Source organism: Cibotium barometz, chromosome 24 (genome assembly GCF_041138505.1).
Source record: "Cibotium barometz isolate CiBa-2024 chromosome 24, ASM4113850v1, whole genome shotgun sequence".
Classification (NCBI taxonomy): Eukaryota; Viridiplantae; Streptophyta; class Polypodiopsida; order Cyatheales; family Cibotiaceae; genus Cibotium; species Cibotium barometz.
Window position 1 is genome coordinate 21,674,226 of NC_141069.1, and position 24,006 is coordinate 21,698,231.

General features: G+C 45.5%; 1 protein-coding gene across 10 annotated transcripts in view; it reads right to left on the minus strand.

Moving 5' to 3' along the window:
* Positions 1-24,006, minus strand: part of LOC147625025 (uncharacterized) — a 142,793-nt gene that overhangs the window by 17,229 nt on the left and 101,558 nt on the right. For all 10 annotated transcript variants that reach the window (XM_086818253.1, XM_086818252.1, XM_086818251.1 and 7 more), the window contains 4 exons: positions 3,754-3,844; positions 2,918-3,000; positions 2,712-2,786; positions 2,497-2,620 (listed from right to left, as the gene is read on the minus strand). In XM_086818253.1, the coding sequence (XP_086674379.1) occupies positions 2,497-2,620; positions 2,712-2,786; positions 2,918-3,000; positions 3,754-3,844 (373 nt within the window). The remainder of the gene's footprint in view (positions 1-2,496; positions 2,621-2,711; positions 2,787-2,917; positions 3,001-3,753; positions 3,845-24,006) is intronic.

The window sequence follows — 24,006 nt, forward strand, 5'->3', positions numbered from 1 at the left end:
GCTCCCTTCAAACTGTTTCACAGGCGCATGTAGGTGTTTTTTCGAAAAACAGACTCAAGATCAGAAAATCGCTGATTTCAAATATCTTCCCTGGTGAAATGAATGAAACGCGTTTCAAACGTATGAAACGTTCGTTTCATACAGATGCAATGAAACGCGTTTCATTTTTGCAACTATGATGTCAAAGCAGACCAGCCATTAGAAATGCCTAATGGATAGCATGTAGGTGCTGAAAATTAGCCCATTGTAGATCATGGCATAGAGGGAGTAGTTCATGAAGAGCGAACCACTTTGGAAGAGGCTAGAACAATGCCTTGTTGGCTGGTCCGTATTTTGCAAGAGAGAGCACTCTCAGCTCCTCTTCATAGCAGGACACAGGTTGGTTCCAGAAAAGCTAGAGAACATGCAGATGTGACCTCCATGAGGAGTCTTTATGACACAAATGAGCCAAATTCTTATGAGGCGGCTCATGGGAATGAGCACTGGCAAGAAGCCATGCAACTGGAAATCAATGCTATTGACGAGAAAAATAGCACATGGGATCTAGTGGAATTGCCTCATGGCAAGAAGCCAATGCAACTAGAAAAATCAATGCTATTGACGAGAAAAATAGCACATGGGATCTAGCGGAGCTGTCTCATGGCAAGAAGCCAATTGGTACAAAGTGGGTTTATAAAGTCGAGAAAGTCCGATGGTACCATTGATAGGTACAAGGCCAAACTTGTTGCAAAAGGCAATGCCCAACAAAGACAAATTATGATGAGACTTTTGCACCTACTTCACAGCTGTCTGCTATCAGATGTGTTGTTGCTTTGGCTGCCCATCATGTATGGAAGATGCATCAGTTGGACGTTTAAGATAGCCATTCTCAATGAAGACTTGTAGGAAGAAGTTCATGTGAGTCAACCCACTGGTTTTGTGGTGTGTGGCCAAGAAGCCAAAGTATGTAAGCTCCGGAAAGCTCTTTATGGTCTCAAACAAGCTCCCAGAGCTCAGTATGAGAAGATACACTCTCAGCCAAGGTTTTAGAAACAGTCCAACTGAGAGCACCCTCTATGTTAAAGAGGATCATGGGGTTTTACGTGTGCTCATACTTTACGTGGATGACATGCTGTTGACTAGAAACACTGACTCAACATCTATGCCCAATGGAAGTAGTCCCTCAAACGTTTCCTACGAGCCATTTTCAAAATGTCTATTGAATTCAGTCAATGGTTGTGCCAAATTTTCAGCAGATACAACATCTCTATTTTCAAAGATCCTTTGACTACATGGAATGTGGAGATGGTAACCCTTTCTACCATTATTGTAGCCCACAAAAATGAATTTAACTGCCTTGTCATCCAACTTGCCTCTTAGCTATGGAGGCATGTGAGCATATGCAAAGCAACCAAGAGTCCTAAGGGAGTCAACCTTAGGCTTCCTATCATACCAATCCTCAAAGAGTAACGGTCCTTAAACCTTTGGTAGGACACCTGTTCAAAACTTGTGCTGCACACATAATAGCCTCAATCCAAAACTTCTGAGGCAGGCCCTTATGTTTGACCATACATCTAGCCATCTCCATTAATGACCTATTCTTTCTGCCACACCATTATGCTGTGGTGTGTTGTGCATTGATGTTTAATGCCTTTATCTGCCAAATATGCTTTGAATGCATCTAACATGTACTCACCTCCTGCCTCCCCCCCCCTTTCGATCTGAGTGGAGGGTATGCCTTTATCTGCCAAATATGCTTTGAATGCATTTGACATGTATTGCATCCCCCCCCTACAACCTCTTTCATCCTCTTGCTACATAATGATGAAAACACAAACACCTAAGATTAAGGGTACACCTAAACAAATTTGGAGTAATCATCAATGAAGGTCACAAAATAAAGATGCTTCCCAAGTGGCGGTGTCCTCATGGGACCACACACATCACTGTGTATGAGCTGGACAGCCGTTGTAGATCCATCCTTTTGGGAAGACATTCTTCTGCATTTTCCCTTAAATGCACCCTTTACATACATGTCTACAGCTTCATTGCACTCTTCAACCTCATTGATGAGGATGATGAGGACAAAGACCTCTTCTTCACTAGGAAACCCTGAGGACAGAGACCTTTTTGTACTCTATAAATTGGCAAAAGGGGACAAACCCCTCTCAATATGCAGTGAAAGTGGCCTCTGATCTCGTAGACTGCTCGGCATTGAAAATGGCATGCTCCATCATACCTGGTTCCCCCTAATAGAAATAACCACTTATCCTCAAGTCCCGCAGGGAAAGGGGGGGGAATAGTACATCTCTGCAAAAGGGTTCAAGGTTTTAGAGTAGAATGTAAACCATCTTTATGCCATTGTATTCTTTGCAGAACTTTTTCAAGTGTTTTCTTTGCTTATGTGTTTGTTTGTTATTGAATCTGTACAACTATTTTGTCAAGTTGTAGGTTTTGATACAATCCAAGCTTATATACATATATATGTATGTATGTATGTACATATGTATAGCATACCCATGAATGATGTTAATTCGTTGTGCTTTCCACCAGAACCATGAAACTGGGCAGCTGGCATTGGATAACCTCGATAAGTGTTTTCCCGATTTTGGCTCTTTTTCTTCAAATAGTGACTGCATTCCTGCCAGAATTCCAATCAAGAGAAACCATAACAATTATTCTTCATTAAGGAAAGAAACCCTGGTAATAATTGATAAAGGTCGTGATCTCACCTGTTCAACACTGAAGTTCACAATTTTGGAGAATTCCTCCTGCCAAAGGTGGAGCCCGTGAACATGCACGTAATCCTGTTGGCATAACCACCAGAAAAAGAAAGGATGACCTCAACATTTCCTATTGGATATTGATGGTACAATTTAGACAATTTATTTATTTTTTCTAAAAAAGAGCTAGCAGAAGTAAGCAACAAGTATTTTGCCTGAAAATATTCCATTAGCCGCTGTTGTGACTGTAAGTATCCATGAGCTTCCTGTAGCTTCTCTTCAAGCTCATCAGCCCGGCCTACAGTCATCCATCATGATGCTTTATAAAGAGTTGTGTTAGCTAAAAGTAAATCTCCCTAAAGCCTCTTTAGGCACCCACTACCAATGACCCCCATAACTATTATACTTGATCTAAAATTTTCTCTAACCATCCCAATGCCCTACTACTTGGTCTTCTACACCCTCTAATCACCCCGTCATTACCCTAATAGAGCCACTTCATCACCTCACTAGACCCTTAATGCCTATCCTCCCTCCTCTCTGCGGGGCAGATTATCCTGACCTTTCAACAACTGCCCTCCAACCTAGTATCCCCTTAAATAGTTTTCTGAAAACAGCTCTGAGTTCCCTGATTAACCCTAAATTTTTGAAAAAGCTACCCCCTAACACACTAAAAAGCACCTTTAGATCACCCCTAGAAACCCCCTAATCCATTTTCTTCTTTTAAAGCTTCCAAACCCTAAATTATTGAATAAGCTACCCCCTAACCCTCTATAAAGCACCTTTGACACCCCTATTGTCTCTCTAGATTACCCCTAGAAACCCCCTAATCCATTTCCTCCTTTTAAAGCCCCAAAACCCTAAATTATTCTATAAGCTATGGCCCTAACAGTCTAAAAAGAACCTTTGACACCCCTCTTGTCTCTCTAGATAACCCCTTGAAACCCCCTAGTCCATTTCCTCCTTTTCAACTGTGCCAAAACCGAGCATTTTTTATCCCTTCAATGAAAATTATATAAATGCACAAGTAAGATGTATTGCATAGCCACACCAGTTGAGAACACAAAGATCGAGTGCAGCATGTGAGCAAGATCAATTGCTAGCTGCTTGCGGATTCCATCTTCTATAAGCTGTCTTGGATCCTGAAATACCAGCCCAATATCTTTCAGTCACTAACAGAAAGTGTGAAGTGTCAAGATCTGATGTTTCATTCATAAACCAAATCACAACAGCTAAAAAATAAGTGATGCTATCTCATGTTTTTAAGCGCCCCCTGCTATGAGAAGTAGCCATGGCTGAGAAGCCTGGAGACTTGGCATTTCAAACTCTTGGGAGGGTGTGCTTGACAATTACCCCAAATTTGACAGAGAGCTGCTCTCTGTCAAATTTGGGGCATTTTTTTAAGAAGGGTTTTCTTTCACTATGAATTAATATTCTCGGCTTTCACCCAAATTTTCAATTCTGAAAAAAAGCCCCAAATTTGACAGAGAGCTGCTCTCTGTCAAATTTGGGGTTTTTTTTCGAAATTGAAAATTTGGGTGAAAGCCGAGAACTCTGTCAAATTTGGGGCTTCTTTCCGGAATTGAAAATTTGGGTGAAAGCCGAAATTTTTAATCATAGCCCCAAAAAATCCCCAAATCTTTTAAGGACTTGCACAATGTAAGGATCCCTGTTAGATTTTGAGGCTTTTTTCTTGAAATAAGGAAAGGCTGAATTTTTTACTTAATTGCAAAAAAAACCCCAATTTTCACAGAATCACAAGGACCTGCACAATGTTAGAGCCTTGTGATCCTTGCCAGAATTGGGGCAAATTTGGGGCTTTGTTTAATTCTCATCCTATTTCATCATACTTCATTTTTCAAATATGACGAGACCCAAAGGCCTCGAGTGGGTGCATGTGACCACTCTGGAACAAAAGGGGATTACTGTAGGTGCAAATACTGCCCCCACGAGTGGATTGGGGGGCCTTTGCATATACATGCCCACATCTCATGCATTGTTGGGCATGGTGTTGATAAATGCCCTAGTGCTTTGCAGAGTGCGGAAGCTGTATGCAGGAAGTTGCATGTGGGTGCAATGTGTGCACATGGGGGTAATGACATTGATGCTCAAGTGGATGATGTAGCAACTTGCCATTCGGGTGCTCTCTCATGGAAGTACAGCTTCCCCATGTGAGAAATTGGAGCACTTTCTCCCTCATACACACCCAAAAAAGGAGCAGGTTGAATCCCTCAACATTGACAAGTTGGTGTACATACACACCAATCTTTGACTCGTATGCAAATTCTGTTGGACTCTATAGTCAGCTCAACAGAGCTCTACTTCTTCAAACACAAAACTTGTTTTCTTCTTCTTCAAACAACAATCTACAGTTGAGACAAGTCTTGGGTTGTACCAAGTTCCAACAGAGATGCACTCAGAGTTACTAGGCTTGCCTCTGCAACCTTCAATTGACTCTCTCATTCTCAAGCACTCCCTTTGCTCTGGTCCAAACCACACTTGCTCACACTACACTGACAGCTTCTTTCTTAGAGTTCTTCTTTGCTCTAAGTCTCTCCTTTTGCCTGCGTGATCTCTTTCTACTCACCTTGGGTCCTTCTTGCAACCTCTAGCAAAAAGACAACTCCTCATTCCCAAAAAAGACTTTTTACCTTCCTTGAAGAAGCTGCCGCCCGATTTCTTAGAGCTCGCCATTCTCTTTCTTTCCTTGTCGCAAGCGTTCTTCTGGGTCTCCATGCGCATCAACACGAACAACGTCTCTTTTTGGCAAGTGAATGGCCTATCTACATGTCTGGGTCATTTGATTTCAAATAATGGTGACTATCCTTGTCAACAAAGGCTTCACCCTAGGCTATCATATGTACATGGAATATATCTATTTACCATCTTTGAATTGGGCACAAAAATCCCCACGTATTCTCTCCCAGATGGAGTGTCTCCATGTCACTACCTCACGTGTAGCATACCTAGCTGCCCGAAACACTAGGTTTTGTGACATTGGAATGTGTCATGGGTTCACTCTATGGAAGTATGCCTCCAGGAGTTGCTACTTGACTAGGAAGATGTGCGGCTACATTGCCTTGCTCCACTACGCACTCAACACAACTCTAACAAGCCAATACTTTCAACACGCACCCAACACTGACAACCACCACTTGGCAAAATGACACTTCGATGGAACACTTGAAGAGAAGAGACATACACACAGTACGTAGACGATGAGGAATAAGAACAATTGCATTGATTCACCAAAACTAATTGATCTCGAGAGTCCCAAGATTGCTCATTCCACTATTAGAGTCACGCCACCCACTTGTTGATAGTGTAGAAGTGGCGGTTCCCTCCAAGATAAGGGATAGACCTAGTAAATTCCACGGAGCGCATGTAGCCAATGAGGAGGTTGGTTGTAGGTAGGAACTTCCATCAATGAATCACCAGCCCGAAGTGCCACTTGTCACGTTTGCTGATGACTCAACTACTGACACTTGTAAGCTGGGCACTTGTCACCTGGACACCGGGCAATCTGACGGGCTACAACTGTTAGCTATCTCAACTAAACATATGTCAATTGGACACACCGGAATACCTTGTCAACCGAAATCACCTGTCAGCTGAACACTTGTCAACCAAACATGCAAGTCGCTGCACTGCGCCACTGATCCCAGTAAAAGTAGGTAGCCCAGAATTAGGATGGCATTTTGTCAACATTTTCTCAATTGAACAGCTGAACACTTCTCCACTAAACACCTGGTAAATGGTCTGGGAGTGGGCTACAGGTTTCTCACCACTAAATGATTAATTGTCCCACTGAATGCAACTAAGAAGGAGTAGAGAGAAGAAGAGACTGCCGAAGAGAGAGAGGGAAGAGGTGTCATGTCTTATGTCAAAGAGAGAAGAAGGGGCTACCGAAGTGTCATCATTTGGTCCACTCTCTAGTGTGGACAGTGTTTGGTGGAGCCATACATCAAGTACATAGGTGAGAACAAGGGATTTCCAAAGGTGAACGGAGACCCAAATGAATGAAACTATCTTCTGGGCTATGAAATCAGATCTTTCATGTTTTTGTTTTGATATGGACATTAAATAATGTTTTATGGACCCTAGACAGCATTCTATGATTAAAGCGACACATGTACGCATATATGGATATACGTTATGGACATGTGGGACAATGTTTATAAGCATGTGTGGACACGTGGAGCAAGGCACCCACTTGTACATGCCATTTTTTTGAAGTTTTTTTTTTCTCAGAGGAAAAAGATTTTTCTATTAGATACCAAGCAGCCAAAATGGCTTAGTACAAATCCTTCCCCAAAAGGAGGCGCAAGCCAAGATGAACAAAGGGGAGGATGCACTTCCCGCTCTAGGAGGAGAAGGCTCTCTCATACATTGAATAACCACTCAGGTGGTCTGTAATGCCAAGTGGGATCGGCACCACTATTTGTAAGAAACCAAGGAAGGCTTCTCGACGCTTCCTCATGCAGTCTGAGCCGCCCTGAAGTTGCTCCCACTCACCACGGAGGTATGAATTATTTCAAACGAGATGCTCTGGATAGACTCTGCTGGCGTGGTGAGGGTGCCTTCAATATCTTCGCTGCATTGAGCTCTCCATATATGCCACGCCGCTATACTACTACAAATCTCCCATCTATGGCAATAACCTGGGGTCCACCGGGTAGTAGGAGGGGCTGGAACTGGCACAGTGGAAATACGAAGGTGAGAGACCTGAAGGGCTCGTCGCCCACCTTCCTCCTCATACAACATGATGATCTCGGCCTCAGTGGCCCAAGCAACAGTGCCCCACGTAACAATATGGGCGGGAGCCCGATCCACAGTGAAAATGCGTAGGATCCTCTGCTAGACCTGTTGGGATTGCAAACCCAAAGACAGTGACGCCGAGACTCCTAGGAATGGCCACACCTCTGATATAATGTTGGTTTTCGCCAGTGGTCAACCAAGTGCCAACCGCTAGGCTCCTATGTGCCAACTGCCACATGAAAAGAATGATCTACTGTGGCCAAAAGCTGTCCAGCCGCTTCCAAAAAGAGAAAATGCGGCGGGAGACCCTAGGAGTGCCAATATGTTGCTGGAGTGCCCTCCAGCTCTGACATCTGAATCCTGCAGCCCATAGTGTAAGCAAAGAAGGGGGTACCCGGCGACTCCTCTTTGTCCTTTGGATGCTACCATGTCCACTCTCTCGAGTCCCACTGGAGACTCGTACTAGGTCGGCCCTCCCACATCCAAAGCCGCCATAGTCTCTCTCTGGCCACCTTGGCCGGTTGATGTGCTACTCATGTGTGTGAAAACCAATCACCCTCTACAAGGTGCGTCTCCTGAAGTCCTCTGAGGAAGCCTATGATCTCTCGAGTCTACCGTGAAGCCCAATAAAGAAGGTGAGTAGAGCGGAGTACTCGCCCGCGCCATGAACTACTAGGGGTATTGAAACCGGCCTCTGATAGAAAACCAGAGTGCGGTAAGAGCAATCACCCGTCCACTTGTAGTCTAGATGATAAACAAAACACAGATTGGAGCTAGAGTGCCCAAATCTGAAAACACAACGACACCTGTTGGCCCCAAAGCTTGGCGCCCCTTGCGGTATTTCTTTATTCCATTAAAATAATATGTATGGCTGAGTACAACTCAAAAACCAGCCAAGAGTTTACACCTGTAGTCCAATCTGACTGCCCACAAATCCTTCTCAGCACAGAGGATCTATGCACACAGATCTGTGTCTTCAAGCAACACACTGTGCCTCCCTCTGATCAGCCAAGTTCACAAAGCAGGCCAGCCATGGGCATACATCTGGCATAACTCATAAGCATGATACATCTTCTCAGCTCAACATACATATGCTGTTCAATCCCTGTCTTAATCTCTTGTCAATCTGCCATACTCCTCCTCTCACAAGGAGCCAGATAACACATACCTGTAGCAGACATCAAGCAACAGAAAGAGAGATAGATGAACAGAGTCAAGGCTTACCAAGTTCAGCTCGTGAAACAACTCTGGAGGTAGCAACAGCACTAATCTGTGCCTGCAGGCACTTGAACCCACAATCCTGCTTCACACGTGTGCTTGCACTTGCCTGTATCTTCCTCCTGATGCTCACTCCTATGCTGTCCTTGTAAATACAGATCTGAAAATCAGCACAGTACCCGTCTGTACCGCCTCGGGATACGTGCCAGGCGTTGTACTTGCATAAACAACCTGCTGTCCACTTCTGTACCTGCCTGAATCAGCCTGCACAGGTCTGTCCAGCACCCAGTAAAGCGCCGCCTGCACCTGTATGAGCTGTATCTGACTGCCCGTACACTGTACGGCAGTTGTACAGTAGTGTTTGGGCTGGAAAACTGGCTGTGCAGCCTGTACTGGTCTTCTGCGCAGCCAAACCAGCAGCTGTCCTGTGCGCCGCCAGCAGCAGATGAGAGAGAGAGAGAGAAAGCTTGCGTAGTCCTGGCCGTACAGTGCTGTACGGCTGTTTCCCTCAGAAAAACAGCATCAACAACACACACAAGCTGCAGTCGGCTCCTCTCTTCAGCTTCTCCACGCATGAATACAAGCGCATGAGGGCTTTCTCCACTTTTGCTACACGACTCCCCAAAAAGGGAAGAGAGAGAGTGAAGAGAGAGAAAACTCCTTCTTAATTTAATCCCTAGGGCCCCAACTTAATAAGTTCCTAGGGCCACTAAGGCCTAGGGGCAAACTTCAATAAACATTCAAACTTAATGTTTTAATGTTCCCCCTTCACACCTAGGGATGTCCACACATCTTAAACACTGTCCGGGCACCCCCCATGTGAATCATAAAATATTCTGACTCTGCAACCACCATGCACACACTTGTCCTGCTCCATTTTCACAGGGCCATGACATACCCCCCTCTTGAAAGATGGCAAGCGTCCTCGATTGCATTCTGGTGATGCATCAAAATATCCAAAGTGAAATATACAATATGGCAAGATCAGCGTCCCAATCTCTCTGAGCCATACACATGTATCATCATTCACTGCAAAGCAATGGCATAGTAATAGTCCAAGTTGTATACCACTGTGAACCATACATATCCACAAAAATCTCCATGTGACTAGTACACATATATCATAGAAGTCCCATAAACAGATGTACTGTCAGCCTCAGTACCTTCGGATGAGATAAAATCTGCACCAAGCGACCTCTAGATGTCATCTGAGCCTGTCTGTATCAAGGGAGTGGAGGTGCTACCCCCCTCTTGAGCATCAGGTAATGCTCCAGACCCATGCTCTGCTGAACCTGAATGAGCCACAATAAGAGTCGGCTCTAACTCAAAGGCATCGAGATAAAGCTGCAAAACCTGAGGTGAATCTGTTAAGTCACCTTCCTCCATCCACTTCGCATCCATCGGTGAATAGTTCTTGAACTTCACAAGATAGCGACGGGAAACTTTACCTCGTACCTTCCTTTCTTTATGTGCCAGTATCTGCTCTGGAATCAGAACCTCATCAAGTTCCTCAACTTCCGGCTGAGCCTCATCTGATACATCCTCAGGCACATCCCCACGGAAAGGTCTAAGAAGACTCACGTGAAAAGCATTGTGAATCCTCCAGTGATCTGGTAACTTCAAACGATAGGTTACCTCACCAATCTTTTCCAAAACCTGAAAAGGCCCATAATATCGCATACTCAACTTAGGGAATAAGCGCTCTTTACCCTTCATCTTCTTGAGTCTAGCCTTTTCAAAACGCAAAAGAACCCAATCACCCAATGCAAACTGTAAATCACGTCTGTGACGGTCTGCGGCTTTCTTTTGCTTCTGCTGAGTTTTCTGGAGGGCCAACTTAACTCTCCGATAAGCTTCATCCAAGCTCTCCACATACTGATCAGCCTCAAAGATCTTATCCTTTGTATGCAAAATGGGTGGAACCTTCTTCCCTCCTTCTACAATCTCAAAAGGCGCCTTGCCTGTCGAGCTATGTACAGTGTTGTTATATGCAAACTCCACCAAAGGAAGATACTTTTCCCATTGTTGCTTGTGCTCTGACACATAACACTTGAGAAGATCCAACACTGTAGAGTTAGCCTCTTCTGACTGACCATCTGTCTGTGGATGAAATGACGATGAAAACTTGAGAGTTGTACCCATGTTGTCAAACAACCCTCTCCAAAACAAACTCGTCATCCGTGGATCACGGTCACTAATGATAGACGTAGGCAAGCCATGATACTTGAAGATGTTCGCCATGAACAACTTCACCATATGATCCACTTTAATTGTCTTCCTCACGGGAATGAAATGTGCCTGCTTACTGAACCTGCATATGATAGTCCAGATGCCATCATTGCCCGTTTGTGTCCGTGGAAGATCAAATACAAAATCCATGGCAATGCTCTCCCAAGGTCTATCCGGAATAGGTAAAGGCTGTAATAACCCTGGTGTCTTCTGACGGTCAAACTTTACCTTCTGACATACGATGCATTGCCTCACAAAGGCATCAACATCTCTTCTCAAGGTTGGCCAATAAAAGAAAGTCTCCACTGCTTTGACCGTGGCGTCAATACCTCTATGACCTGCATACGGTGGAGCATGACTTTCAATCATAACCTTGAGTCGCAATGGCCTGGTAACACACAGTCTGCCATGCATCAATAAAAACCCATCTCTGAGAGTGTAATGCTCATGCCGCTGACCTTCAGACATCTGATCATACAATCTTTCAAAATCCTCATCATGGGCATACTGCTCTTTCATTTCATCAAGCTCATGATGATAAGCAAGTGAAACTGCAGAGACTTGTGGCTTGCGTGACAAAGCATCTGCCACTACATTCTTTTTGCCTTCCACATGCACAATCTGAAAGTGAAACATTGACAAAAAGTTTGCCCAACGCATATGCTTCTCTGAAAGCTTAGTCTGCGTGAGGAAATAACGCAAGGTCTGATGATCTGTCTGTACAGTGAAATCAGCCCCAAGCAAGTAGTGTTTCCATGTAGAAAGAGCGTGAATTACAGCCAACATCTCTTTCTCATACACCTGTAAATGCTTCTCGGCATCTTGCAAAACTCTACTCTCATAGGCTATGACATGTCCCTCTTGCATGAGAACTGCACCAATGCTACTTCCACATGCATCACACTGGACAACAAAAGCCTTTCGGAGGTCCGGTAACACCAAAACTGGGTCCGAAGTAAGCTTTTCTTTGAGCTTTTTGAATGCTGTAATTTCCCGATCAGCCCATCTAAACGGAGTTGCTTTCTTCGTCAAAGCATGAAGAGGCGAAGCAATTTCAGCAAAGTGCCGTATGTAACGCCTGTAATAGGAACACAATCCTAAAAAGCTGCGTACATCATGCACAGTCCTCAAAGCTGGCCAATTAAGTATTGCTTCCACCTTTGCTGGATCCATACGGACTCCATGACCAGACACTATATGCCCCAAGAAATGTATCTCCTGCAAGAAAAACTCACTCTTCTTGCCATTAACCACCAATCTATGGTTTCTGAGTTCTGCAAACACTATGGCCAAATGCCTTCTATGCTCTTCCTTAGTTCGTGAATGCACAATCATATCATCAAAGAATGTGCCCACAAACTCTCTATGAGGTCTGAAAATCCTGTCCATCATTCTGTTAAATGTGGCAGGCGCATTCGTCAAACCAAAGGGCATAACCAAGAACTCATACAACCCAAATGTGGTTCGGAATGCTGTCTTATGCACATCCTCAGGTCTAATGCGTATCTGATGATACCCGCTTTTCAAGTCAATACGACTAAAAACTGTGGAGCCTTGTAAGCGGTCCAAGATGTCATCGATCCTCGGTATGGGGAATCGATTCTTCATGGTATTCTTATTCAGCGCCCTGTAATCTATACACATGCGCCAAGAACCATCCTTCTTCTGCACTAAGAGCACAGGTGAGCAAAAGGGTGATGAGCTAGGCTGAATCAACCCCTTATTCAATAGCTCCTGCACCTGACTCATAATCTCTTCCTGTTGGGCTGCACTAACACGATACGGCGGTCTATTCGGTGGAGTACTACCAGGAATCAGATCTATGGCATGATCTTCTGGCCTCTCAGGAGGTAATTCTCCTGGCAATGACTCGGAAAAGCAGTCTTGAAACCCACTTAAGAAATCAGCCCTGTCCTTATCTAACATTGACAAATTAGACTTAGACTCATCATCCTGTGCATCCTTTACATAAATCAAGTACGCGGAAAGATGCTTTTTCATTACTGATGAAATCGCCGAAGCGGATACAATAGGAACAGATTCCCCTTTGAGTTTTACATCCAATACATGCTCTTTCCCTCTATGAGTCAGAGTAATTTTCCTATTGTAAGTATCCACCACCGCATGTACCCTGTGGCACCATGGCATCCCCAACAAAACATCACAGCCATCCAAAGGCATGATGAAGAACTCCTCGCTGTCCACATAACCCTGCAAATGAAGCCGAAGCTTCCCAATAATAGGAGTAACGGGTTCTGCATACCCTGGACAAGCCATATTTGCCTCATGTAACGGCCCCATCTCCTCTGCGCGAATCCCCAATCGGCCAGCCAAATCTGGTGAAATGAAGTTGGCTCTAGCACCTGTGTCAAAGAAGATCAAAGCATTCTGATCTCTCACTTTGCCCCATGCCCTGCACAACTCTGTAGCTTCACCACTTAGCTGCTCTCCCACAAGATCAGGAACTAAGCCTGCAGAAGGCTTTGGTTTCTTTGGCTTGGGCTCTCCTTTATTGTCAGGGTCCTTTTTGGACGTTCTCTTGGGACAATTGAATGACATATGCCCCTCTTCAGTACAGTAAAAACACTTTTGAGCATCTCTCAAAGCCTGTCTTTCCTCAGAAGTCCTTTTGGGCATTGGCAACTTCTTATACTTTGTCTCTGTAGACCCTTTAGCATCACGAGAAGCATGCCCAAATTTTTCAGCTTTCTTGCCCAACTTCTTACTGCCTTTAAATCCAGATGAACCACCTGTGAGTAACGCATTAGCTGTCATAGCATTTTCAATCATCTGTGACATGTTTGTTACTCTTGTCTTTATACAGTAATCTCGTACCTCCTTGGGCAGCCCACAACAATACTTCTCTACCTGCTCAGATAATGGCACGGCACGATAAGAAGTCACTGGGAGTAGAGCTTCCCAAAACTTCTTGTTATAATCCTCCAAACTATCACACTTTGAAGCATCCAGCTTGTGCCATGCTGTCATAACATCCACCTCAAATGTAGATGTGAGCCATACGGAAGAGAAAACCTGTTTGAATTGGACCCATGTGGTGGGTGCTATGCCCTGCAAAAGAAGAGTAGACCACCACTGCAAAGCATTGCCCTTGAGAAAAGTGGCAGCTTTCCTCACCTTCGAGGACTCTGTGTAATTCCCACCAGAAAAAGCAGCATCAAACTGCTGTAAAAAGGTAAGTGCCTTCAATTTATCCTTGGCCCCACTGAAAGTGTCAAACTTCACTGCAGCTCCCCCTTCCTTGTAATCCTTCGCCTTTCCCATAGGCGTTAGATTATCATATGGAAGTGGTTTCGTGAGATTGCTGCCCCCAACATTCATACCCATCATTGGGTCAACATTTCCCATTCCAACACCAGGCATACCATACATTCCAGCCATGTTTCCATACATTCCATTATGCATACCTGGCTGCATGCCACCAAACATATTGCCTTGCATCCCAGGTTGCATGCTTCCAAACACATTTCCTTGCATACCGGACTGCATACCACCATACATATTCCCTTGCATGCCAGGCTGAAAATTGGCTCCAAAAGGCCCATACATACCCATGCCTCCCTGAGGATAACCCCCAGTCATGGATTGGAACACCGAGCCACCACCAAAGTACCCTGGATGCATGTTCTGCTGAGGAATAGGTGGCTGTCCATAGAAGGAACTCTGTGGGTTAGCACCAAAAGCATGCTGCATATTCGGAAACTGGGCAGGAGATGGATCCTGTGGAGTGGTACCACTATGACCCTGAGGAAGATTCTTCGAACGAACCTTCTTCTTCTTTTTCTGGGGCTCTGTGCGGGGCTCTGAGCGAGATCTCATAAATTCAGCAAATCTCTCGCTTTGAGTGAGCTGCATAAAAGTATCCATAACACTAGCCAAGCGATCTTTGAACCGAGCATCATCATCCTCTTTACCATGCACATCTTCTGGCTGTGTTACATCCTCATAAGGCTCAACATCTGCAGCCTGTTCTCCTGCAAAAATATCCTCAGATACATCTCTTTCAGGAGAAGTCTCTTGCTCTTCTTCTTCTTGATAGAAGTACTCTTCCTCTGTATCAGACATGATTGCTGAATTTTCAGCGATGGCTTTCTCCAAAGCAACCACGAGCTCACCCCCTTCAGAAAGTTGATGATTGGTCCCGGGGACGGAACCTTGAAACCGGCCTCTGATAGAAAACCAGAGTGCGGTAAGAGCAATCACCCGTCCACTTGTAGTCTAGATGATAAACAAAACACAGATTGGAGCTAGAGTGCCCAAATCTGAAAACACAACGACACCTGTTGGCCCCAAAGCTTGGCGCCCCTTGCGGTATTTCTTTATTCCATTAAAATAATATGTATGGCTGAGTACAACTCAAAAACCAGCCAAGAGTTTACACCTGTAGTCCAATCTGACTGCCCACAAATCCTTCTCAGCACAGAGGATCTATGCACACAGATCTGTGTCTTCAAGCAACACACTGTGCCTCCCTCTGATCAGCCAAGTTCACAAAGCAGGCCAGCCATGGGCATACATCTGGCATAACTCATAAGCATGATACATCTTCTCAGCTCAACATACATATGCTGTTCAATCCCTGTCTTAATCTCTTGTCAATCTGCCATACTCCTCCTCTCACAAGGAGCCAGATAACACATACCTGTAGCAGACATCAAGCAACAGAAAGAGAGATAGATGAACAGAGTCAAGGCTTACCAAGTTCAGCTCGTGAAACAACTCTGGAGGTAGCAACAGCACTAATCTGTGCCTGCAGGCACTTGAACCCACAATCCTGCTTCACACGTGTGCTTGCACTTGCCTGTATCTTCCTCCTGATGCTCACTCCTATGCTGTCCTTGTAAATACAGATCTGAAAATCAGCACAGTACCCGTCTGTACCACCTCGGGATACGTGCCAGGCGTTGTACTTGCATAAACAACCTGCTGTCCACTTCTGTACCTGCCTGAATCAGCCTGCACAGGTCTGTCCAGCACCCAGTAAAGTGCCGCCTGCACCTGTATGAGCTGTATCTGACTGCCCGTACACTGTACGGCAGTCGTACAGTAGTGTTTGGGCTGGAAAACTGGCTGTGCAGCCTGTACTGGTCTTCTGCGCAGCCAAACCAGCAGCTGTCCTGTGCGCCGCCAGCAGCAGATGAGAGAGAGAGAGAGAAAGCTTGCGTAGTCCTGGCCGTACAGTGCTGTACGGCTGTTTCCCTCAGAAAAACAGCATCAACAACACACACAAGCTGCAGTCGGCTCCTCTCTTCAGCTTCTCCACGCATGAATACAAGCGCATGAGGGCTTTCTCCACTTTTGCTACACGACTCCCCAAAAAGGGAAGAGAGAGAGAGTGAAGAGAGAGAAAACTCCTTCTTAATTTAATCCCTAGGGCCCCAACTTAATAAGTTCCTAGGGCCACTAAGGCCTAGGGGCAAACTTCAATAAACATTCAAACTTAATGTTTTAATGTTCCCCCTTCACACCTAGGGATGTCCACACATCTTAAACACTGTCCGGGCACCCCCCATGTGAATCATAAAATATTCTGACTCTACAACCACCATGCACACACTTGTCCTGCTCCATTTTCACAGGGCCATGACAGGTATACCATGCGACGTGAACACTCCTAGCCACTGCGGAGGAGAAGGATCCGATATCGGGGCCGGCCACTCTGGAGCGATGGAAGAGTCGATGTCGTCGGTCTCTGCCCCAAATCCCAAGCAGGCCTCTCTCCTGAGTCTCTAGGGGTAACTGTTTGAATGCAAGCCAATCTCTGAGTGAGGCTCCCAATGATACGTGTGGGCGAGCCTGCGCATGTGACCACCAAGTAAATGGACCAAAGGGTTCCAAATTAGAGGCTGACGGAGCCGCTCCTCCGAGGCTACTAGGAATGACTACTGTGGGGCCGGCCTGGGATGATCACAAGCATGCAAGAGACTAGCTGCAAATGTATCCTCAAATGTTGGGCTAAAGCCACATGCCCACATCTCTGTGAAGATCCATCTCATGCTCTCGGGCCAAGAGCCTCCCAGGGTCGGAGTGCGAGCGGAGATCCTAGCCAAGAGGAAGTCCTTCCAAGCTCACCACCCGAAAGAAGACCATGAACAATCAACTTTCTCGGAGGCAGGACAAACAGATGACTAATAGGATTCTAGATAGCCTCATTCAAGACCCAGAGATCTGCAGCAAGATAGAGGGGATTTGGTAGAGGCTGGATTTTCATCCAGGACCAGCGGCAAGAGCCCTGGATGCTGGCCTTAGCAACATTAGCAGTCTTTTACAGGAGGCAGTGCAGAGTAGATTGGCTGGCTTTCGAGCACAAGAGAGGAGTATTCGAAGGAGTTCTGTCTCTCTACAACGGCTTCAGGAGAGTGCATCAGATAGCCCATGGAAGTCAGATGGTGAACCAGGTTCTTCTAGCCACCATGTGGTACCTTACCTCTTGCTAGTCTTTGTCCCAGGCATGTATTGGTCAGGTTCAACGTTTGATCTGGAACTTCCTTTGGGCAGGCAGGGATGGGAGACCGGCTAGGACCAAGGTGGCCTGGAGAGTGATCATTCAGCCACACCGCCAAGGGGGCATGGGCATCATTGACCCTCCATTCAGAGCCGTGCCCTGTTGGGCAAGGGAGAGGATAACTAGAGCATGGTCGGAAAAAGTAGTGCCAGCCAAAATACCAATCATGCCGCCACACCCACAAGCCCGCCTATCAACATAGAAATGATCAAGTCTGGATAGGTTAGGGCCGGTGTTCCTCCTGTCAGATTTGGAGAAACACAAACTCTCGGGGCTCCGTCCGAACTCTAGAAGATGCCAAGGGTTCTGTCCCTTGAGCACCAAGATCAACTCCTCCCATGCCGAGTACTCTGCACCAAATATAGTTGTCCATAACCTATATCCATATACATGTACATGTGTCCCTTTAATCATAGAATGCTATTCAGGCCCCAGGGTCCATACAACATTATTTAATGTCCGTATGAAAAAATCAGTATGAAAGATCTAATTTCATAGCCTGGAAGATAGTTTTATTCATCTGGGTCTCCGTTCACCTTTGGAAATCCCCCATTCTCACCTCTGTACTTGATGTCCGGCTCCATTGAACACTGCCCACACTAAAGAAGACCAGACCAAATGATGACATCCCCTTGCCAATGCATGGCTCCCGTCTATCTGCACTCCGCATTCAAGTGCATGATCGACTTCATCGCAACATTGATAGTGTTGAGTTCATCCCAAAATGTAAAGTCTTGTATGGCTCTCGCAACCTCTATGCCGGCTCTTGACCTAGAAGGAGCCCATCCCATCCACTCATTGCATACAACCAACTGCTTCAAAGGCAAGTTCACTTTGGATAACCTCCTCATCATGAGAAAGTTATAACCAAAGTGTGTCTCCAAGTACTTCAAGAGATCCTTTTTGGGCGACCTCTTACAGAATTCATTCAAAATAAACTGATGTTTGAATGAAGCTTATAATCTCCTTGCCTTTTTGAATGTGTGGATTAACCCATGGCAAGTTGACAATATCCTTCGGTAAGTTGCTCAAACAATGAGCAAAGCATGGACTAAATGTGATATGCGGATACCTGTCTTGGGCCCACTCTTCCACAAGCTGATCTGGAGTTTTTCCTGTCCCAAAAACATCGTTTGAGGAAATGAATTGCATTCTTCCTCAAGAATAACCAATCATGCCTTGAATCGACCTTTTTTGAGTGTCACTCCAGCCATCTGCAATAAGTGACACACCATTCTTTGCCCAACTTTCATGCACAGATTCTAAAGCACATTCAATTGCAGAACAAGGTGGTGCGTAGTGTCTCATAGGAAGGAGGCTTGTATGTTGGGCCATACCGTGCAATCTCCTGGACCATTTCAATAAAATATAGGGACCGGGCAACATTGAATGCTACATGATCATGATAAAGGAACCTTGCAACAGCTGCATCTACCCTCTCTTTCTTGCGGGGATCCCAAGCTGCTCCCAAGGTTCGCTAGTTGCCAAAGCTTGCACCCATAGGCTACGAATCCTCGGAAAATGCAAAGCTTCCAAGTCCCCCATATTGCTATCCATCTCCCATGCTTACATCTTCTCCATGTCTAGTGAAGTAAGATGCATCAATTGCTGGTTTCTTTCGTGCACATGCTTTCTCCTCTTACCTTGGGTATTTTGCCAAAATCTCTCTACGCATTTCAGGTGTTGTTCCTTGGGCATTTGTTCACTTGTACTTTTTCATTGTTTACATGGCATAGATGTGCTCTCACACGGTTTGCTCCTCCTAACTTCTCTTTGTTACATTGCTTACATTTCCATCTTATTACACCTCCCTTAGATGAATAGTGTTCTAGCCTTTCAACCTCGTCCCACCAAGTTGCATTCGAAGTTGATCACTTTGAGCCCGAGGAGACCAAGATCTGATACATATAAAGATGCAATGTAGGGATGTGATCAGCCTATTCTTATCTCACTTGAGCTTCTTCATCAGACACCCGTACAAAGGTCGCGTAAGAAAGAAAGGCCGACCGTCCTAGCATACAGTCCAAACAGACCGCCACGTGGATGTCCATGCTGCCAACATGTATACCTCAGCTTTTGTCCACACAATGTATAATCCCTTTCCACATGCTCAGATCACTGTTAATTTCGATGTTGGGCATATTCCGGCAACAACTTGATCAGCCTTTCAAAGCTATCCATGAGACGAGAGAGAAAGAAAGAAAGAAAGAAAGATTTTATTAACGTCTTCCAAAAGACCGAACTCGGCCTATGAGACAAATCGGAGTACATGTATGGGGTATCCTCTGTCATCCCAACAAAATGAAAAAGTACTGAATAAAAAAGCTGAATCTGGGTGTGCAGGGGATGGAGCTCTATTCCTAGGAGAATGCAAAGCTATATACATGGAGTATACAATCATGATATGCAACCTAGCTAGCTCCATCCTGTACCATACTGGGGGTATAAAATGGTATACATCAGTGAAGGGGGTGTCCACAGCTCCCTGAAGAACATGCCTGGGTGTGCTCTGAAGCGAGCCAGTCGCTCCGCACCCTCTCTCTGAGAGAAGTGAGTCCTTTACTATCTACTATATAAGGTTTCAAACAGAGAAAAAGAGAAAGAGAAGAGAGACAGAAAGAGAGAGGAGTTTAAAATTTTAATATTTGTTGCAGATTGTTGAAAAGTTGCAAACTATGACATGTAAAAGTTTCAAACTCAGAAAGAGAGAGAGAGAGAGAAGAGAGAGCGACAAGTGACCACACTTGCTACATTGCCTTGGAAAGATAGAGGCCAAGTGTGGAGAGTCATGTCAACAGTCAAGTACAGTAGGTACGCTCATTGCTGGACCTTGTTACACAGGCAGGCCAAATGCGACAAACTGTAGCCTGCAGCAGGTACACTTGTCTAGTACATGAGACCTGAGGCAACAACACTAAGAAGTAACGCGGGCGGCGGGAGGCAACAGAAGGTATGCGCGTCGTGGACAAACGTGAGTCGACACCAACTGCAAGCATTCCCTTCCAACGTTGCCCCCATTTTGGGAACCTTTGCCATGGGGGAACACGTTCCTCCATCCCTAGGGGGGAAATGACGTTCCCTTGCTACTCTGAAGTGAACAGCCTCTTAGGCAGAGATATTATATGCGTGTGACATAAGCAACAAGGTCAATGGCCTTGCCATGTGTCATTGCTTAGTGTGTTTGATTCAGTCAAAAGATAAGGTTCTAACTTCTAAGCCCACAAAAAAGCATTGTACTCGCAAAATTTTCCATGTCTCCATTAGTTGAAAAGTTCTCTAGCAGCGGGTTCCCCACTTGGTAGACAAAGATGCAGCCGCTTCTCATGTGGGAAGAGATACAAAAGGTCAGCTCTGAAGAAGACAGGCCTTGAAACCTCGGGCCCTGACCTCAAGCTATGGCAACAACCCAACCGAAGGGCCATTGCAACCATAGGTCTCGGCCTTGCAGACTCACTAGTGCATCATATTGATTTCAAGTCCACGGCAAAGAAAATTGGACCAAACAAGAAGGTATTTTTGGCAAAAAAATCAGAAACTCTTTAAGTCTTTTTAAAACTCATACTTTATTATCTGGAAATGAATGAGAATGAAGACTTGAGTTACCATTTGGCCAAGTTTGGGTGGATAACCAACAGCTTGCCAGCCTGAAATGTTAACCTAAGGACAAAGACAAAGTGGCTATGCTCATCAAGGTGAGGAATAACAAGGTTTGGGCAGACCTTGGAGATCCTACGTGTGACAGCTACTAAGTTTGAAGATCTTGTGGCCTTGCTCCTTGAGAGGGATAGGAGCAACAAAGAAGATCAGAAACAAAACAGCATTACAGACTACGACAAAGTCTTTGTGGGTGCACAAAATGGAAGAATAATAGGAGAATACTGTGGAAGAATGGGACACAAAGAGTCCAACTGCTTTAAGCAGTTGGAAAAAGTGCAAGAAAAGCTTCATGTTGATCTCATAGCAAATGAGGAGAAGCTGCCAGTTGAAGATGAAGAAATAGCCACTGCAAAACAGCCTAAGTAATAACCGCTGCAAAACAGCCCAAGTATCCCTTAATGAGGAAGACTATGAATGGACATTATAGCTACTTTTATGCGTGTCAAAGTCAACAAGGGTTCTCGGCCCTAGGTAGTCTCCCTAAAACCTGATTGTACTTATGTATGTGTGTGTGCCTTCAGTTATAAATGGCTTAGTGATATCCTTATCCCATTCAAGACCCAAGAGGCTGACTAAAGTGTCTTTCTTTCGAGTTGGGTCTAACCTCCTTCACTCCGAAGGGGGATTGTTGGGTATTCGGAGCTTCATGTGTGTGAAACAGTCCTTATATGTTTGTAAGTGTGTGTGTGAATAGCCTCTTAGGTTGAGGTATTATGTGTGTGTGTGACACAAGCAGTGATGTCAATAGCCTTGCCATGTGTCATTGCTTAGTGTGTTTGATTGAGTCAAAAGATAAAGCTCTAAGCCTACAGAAAGCATTGTACTCGACTAAAGTTTCATATGCATCAATCATAGTCATGAGTCATGCGATCACACTTTCTATTCATAGTTCACCATCTCCATCTCTCTTTGGGTGTACTTGCCATAGCTCAATGACCAATAAATCCATACCTCATGCTTAAGACAAGAGCATGTGGCTCGGCTTTCGTCATCATACCAACAGTTCTAGGCCATGTAACAACAAGGTGGCTTGGCAGTAGACCGCCACATGTAGATGAAAGAAAAGATGACACATATTTGAAGCATGGTGGTGAGTTGTGACGTGAGGGCAGGTAGGGGGACAGTAGGATCCACATCCTCTAGTTGGCGGTAGATGTGGTCGGAGTAAACATGGTCAAGCTCGTGATCAAAATGGACCAGGGTGTAATGTGAGATGGGGAGTGGTGGCCAACGGGATGGGTAGTGTGCAAGTAAGAGTGAAAGAGAGGTAGGCATTGTCAACTTGAAAGGGGGGTGGTGGCCAGGGGGCGGGTGGCGTGCAGGTAAGAGTGAAAGAGAGGTAGGCATTGTCAACTTGAAAGGGGGGTGGCAGGATGGCAAAGTCTGGGAAAAGGTGTGCCAAATCCGGAGATCCCATTGGGTAGTCCACCATGCATGTACCTCCTGAGTAAGGCAAGCAAGTGAGGGCATTAGAGGAGGGCCATCGGGACATCGTGTTATAGATAACAAGACCATGTGGAGCTTTAGCTCTAAGAAATGTCTCCCATACACCGTGACTTCCTCACGGTTATGTGATGATCTTTGTAACCCTCTGTTAGTGATGTCCAGCTCCTGTAGTCTCATTTGGTCGTGCAGATCAATTAGTGGGACCTGCTGACTCCGTGTCCTACCATTGATGTCCCCAAGCATGAGGACTTCCCCCAGCTATGAGAACTCCCTAATATCCCCCATATAATGGTAACTCCAGTGATTGGCCATGCTATGTGGCATAAGGGGAGTGGCTCAATGTAAAATAACACACAACAATGATGACTCTGTCCCCTGTAAGCTGTAGTCGAATCCAAAGATATCGTGCATCCTTGTCCTTCCAAACGATGCTGAGAATCTGCCAGAGGTTGGGTCTAAAAAGGACAGCTACCCCTCACGAGCCACGTACTCCTGATATGTGGGTCTTGCCTCTGAAAGTCGGCTCCCACTAATACGGCTATGTATGGTAAACCCCTTTCAGGGCTTTAATGAGTCTCAGTATAGAAAATGACATCCCTGCCTGTGAGAATCTCGCTCAAACCTTCTAGATTCGACCACGAGGTGCCATTGCAGTTCCATAGTGCTAACCTCAGATGTTTGGTCTCATAGACCCTGCGTCCCTATTTGGGACAGCATTCGGTGATAATGACCTTGCCATCTTTGTAGATCACCCGCTTGTCCGCTCTACTGGCCTCATAAACTGTCACCATCCCTCACACTGGTGTGCCACCTGTGTTGGGCTGAGATCATCCCCCACCTACACTCGTGTGCCCTTGAGGGCAGCCCGTCTGTCTAAGAAGGCCTATCTGTTGGGGGCATCAGAGAATCTATTGATGAGGGGCCGCTCTCGTGTCATATTCTTCCCTGCCCTCCATGTATATGCAGGGACGTGTTGTACAATCCATCCACTCCTATCATATAGCAAAGCATCATGGCATTTGCCTTGGGGGAAGCCGCCACCTATTGCCCCTACACTCACACATAAAGGCCCTATCCTTCTTGCATTTCTAGTTATGTATGACGCTTTGTCAGGATTTGTGCCGCCACCCAATCTTTCTTGGTGGCCTGCAGTTCTTCCCAAAACTTATCACTTGCAGCCTTCAGCTGCTTCAAGTCAGCCCATCAGACCCTCCTGTGTATTCAGTTCCCCTTCCTCCACTGTATCCTGAGAACCAAGTGGAAACTCAGGCATACCATACTCCAGGGTGGCCCTCAAGTGCTAGCTGTCTCAAGGACTCTAGGGCAAGCCTCCAGTACCTATGGGGGTCCATGTGACTGATGCGATGGAGGTATGTGGAGTACATCCACTACCATTGGGGTGTAGCAACCTCTACCGAGATAATCAGGTGTGGGAGTGATGGTTTGTTGCGGATCATACAGTAGAACATCATG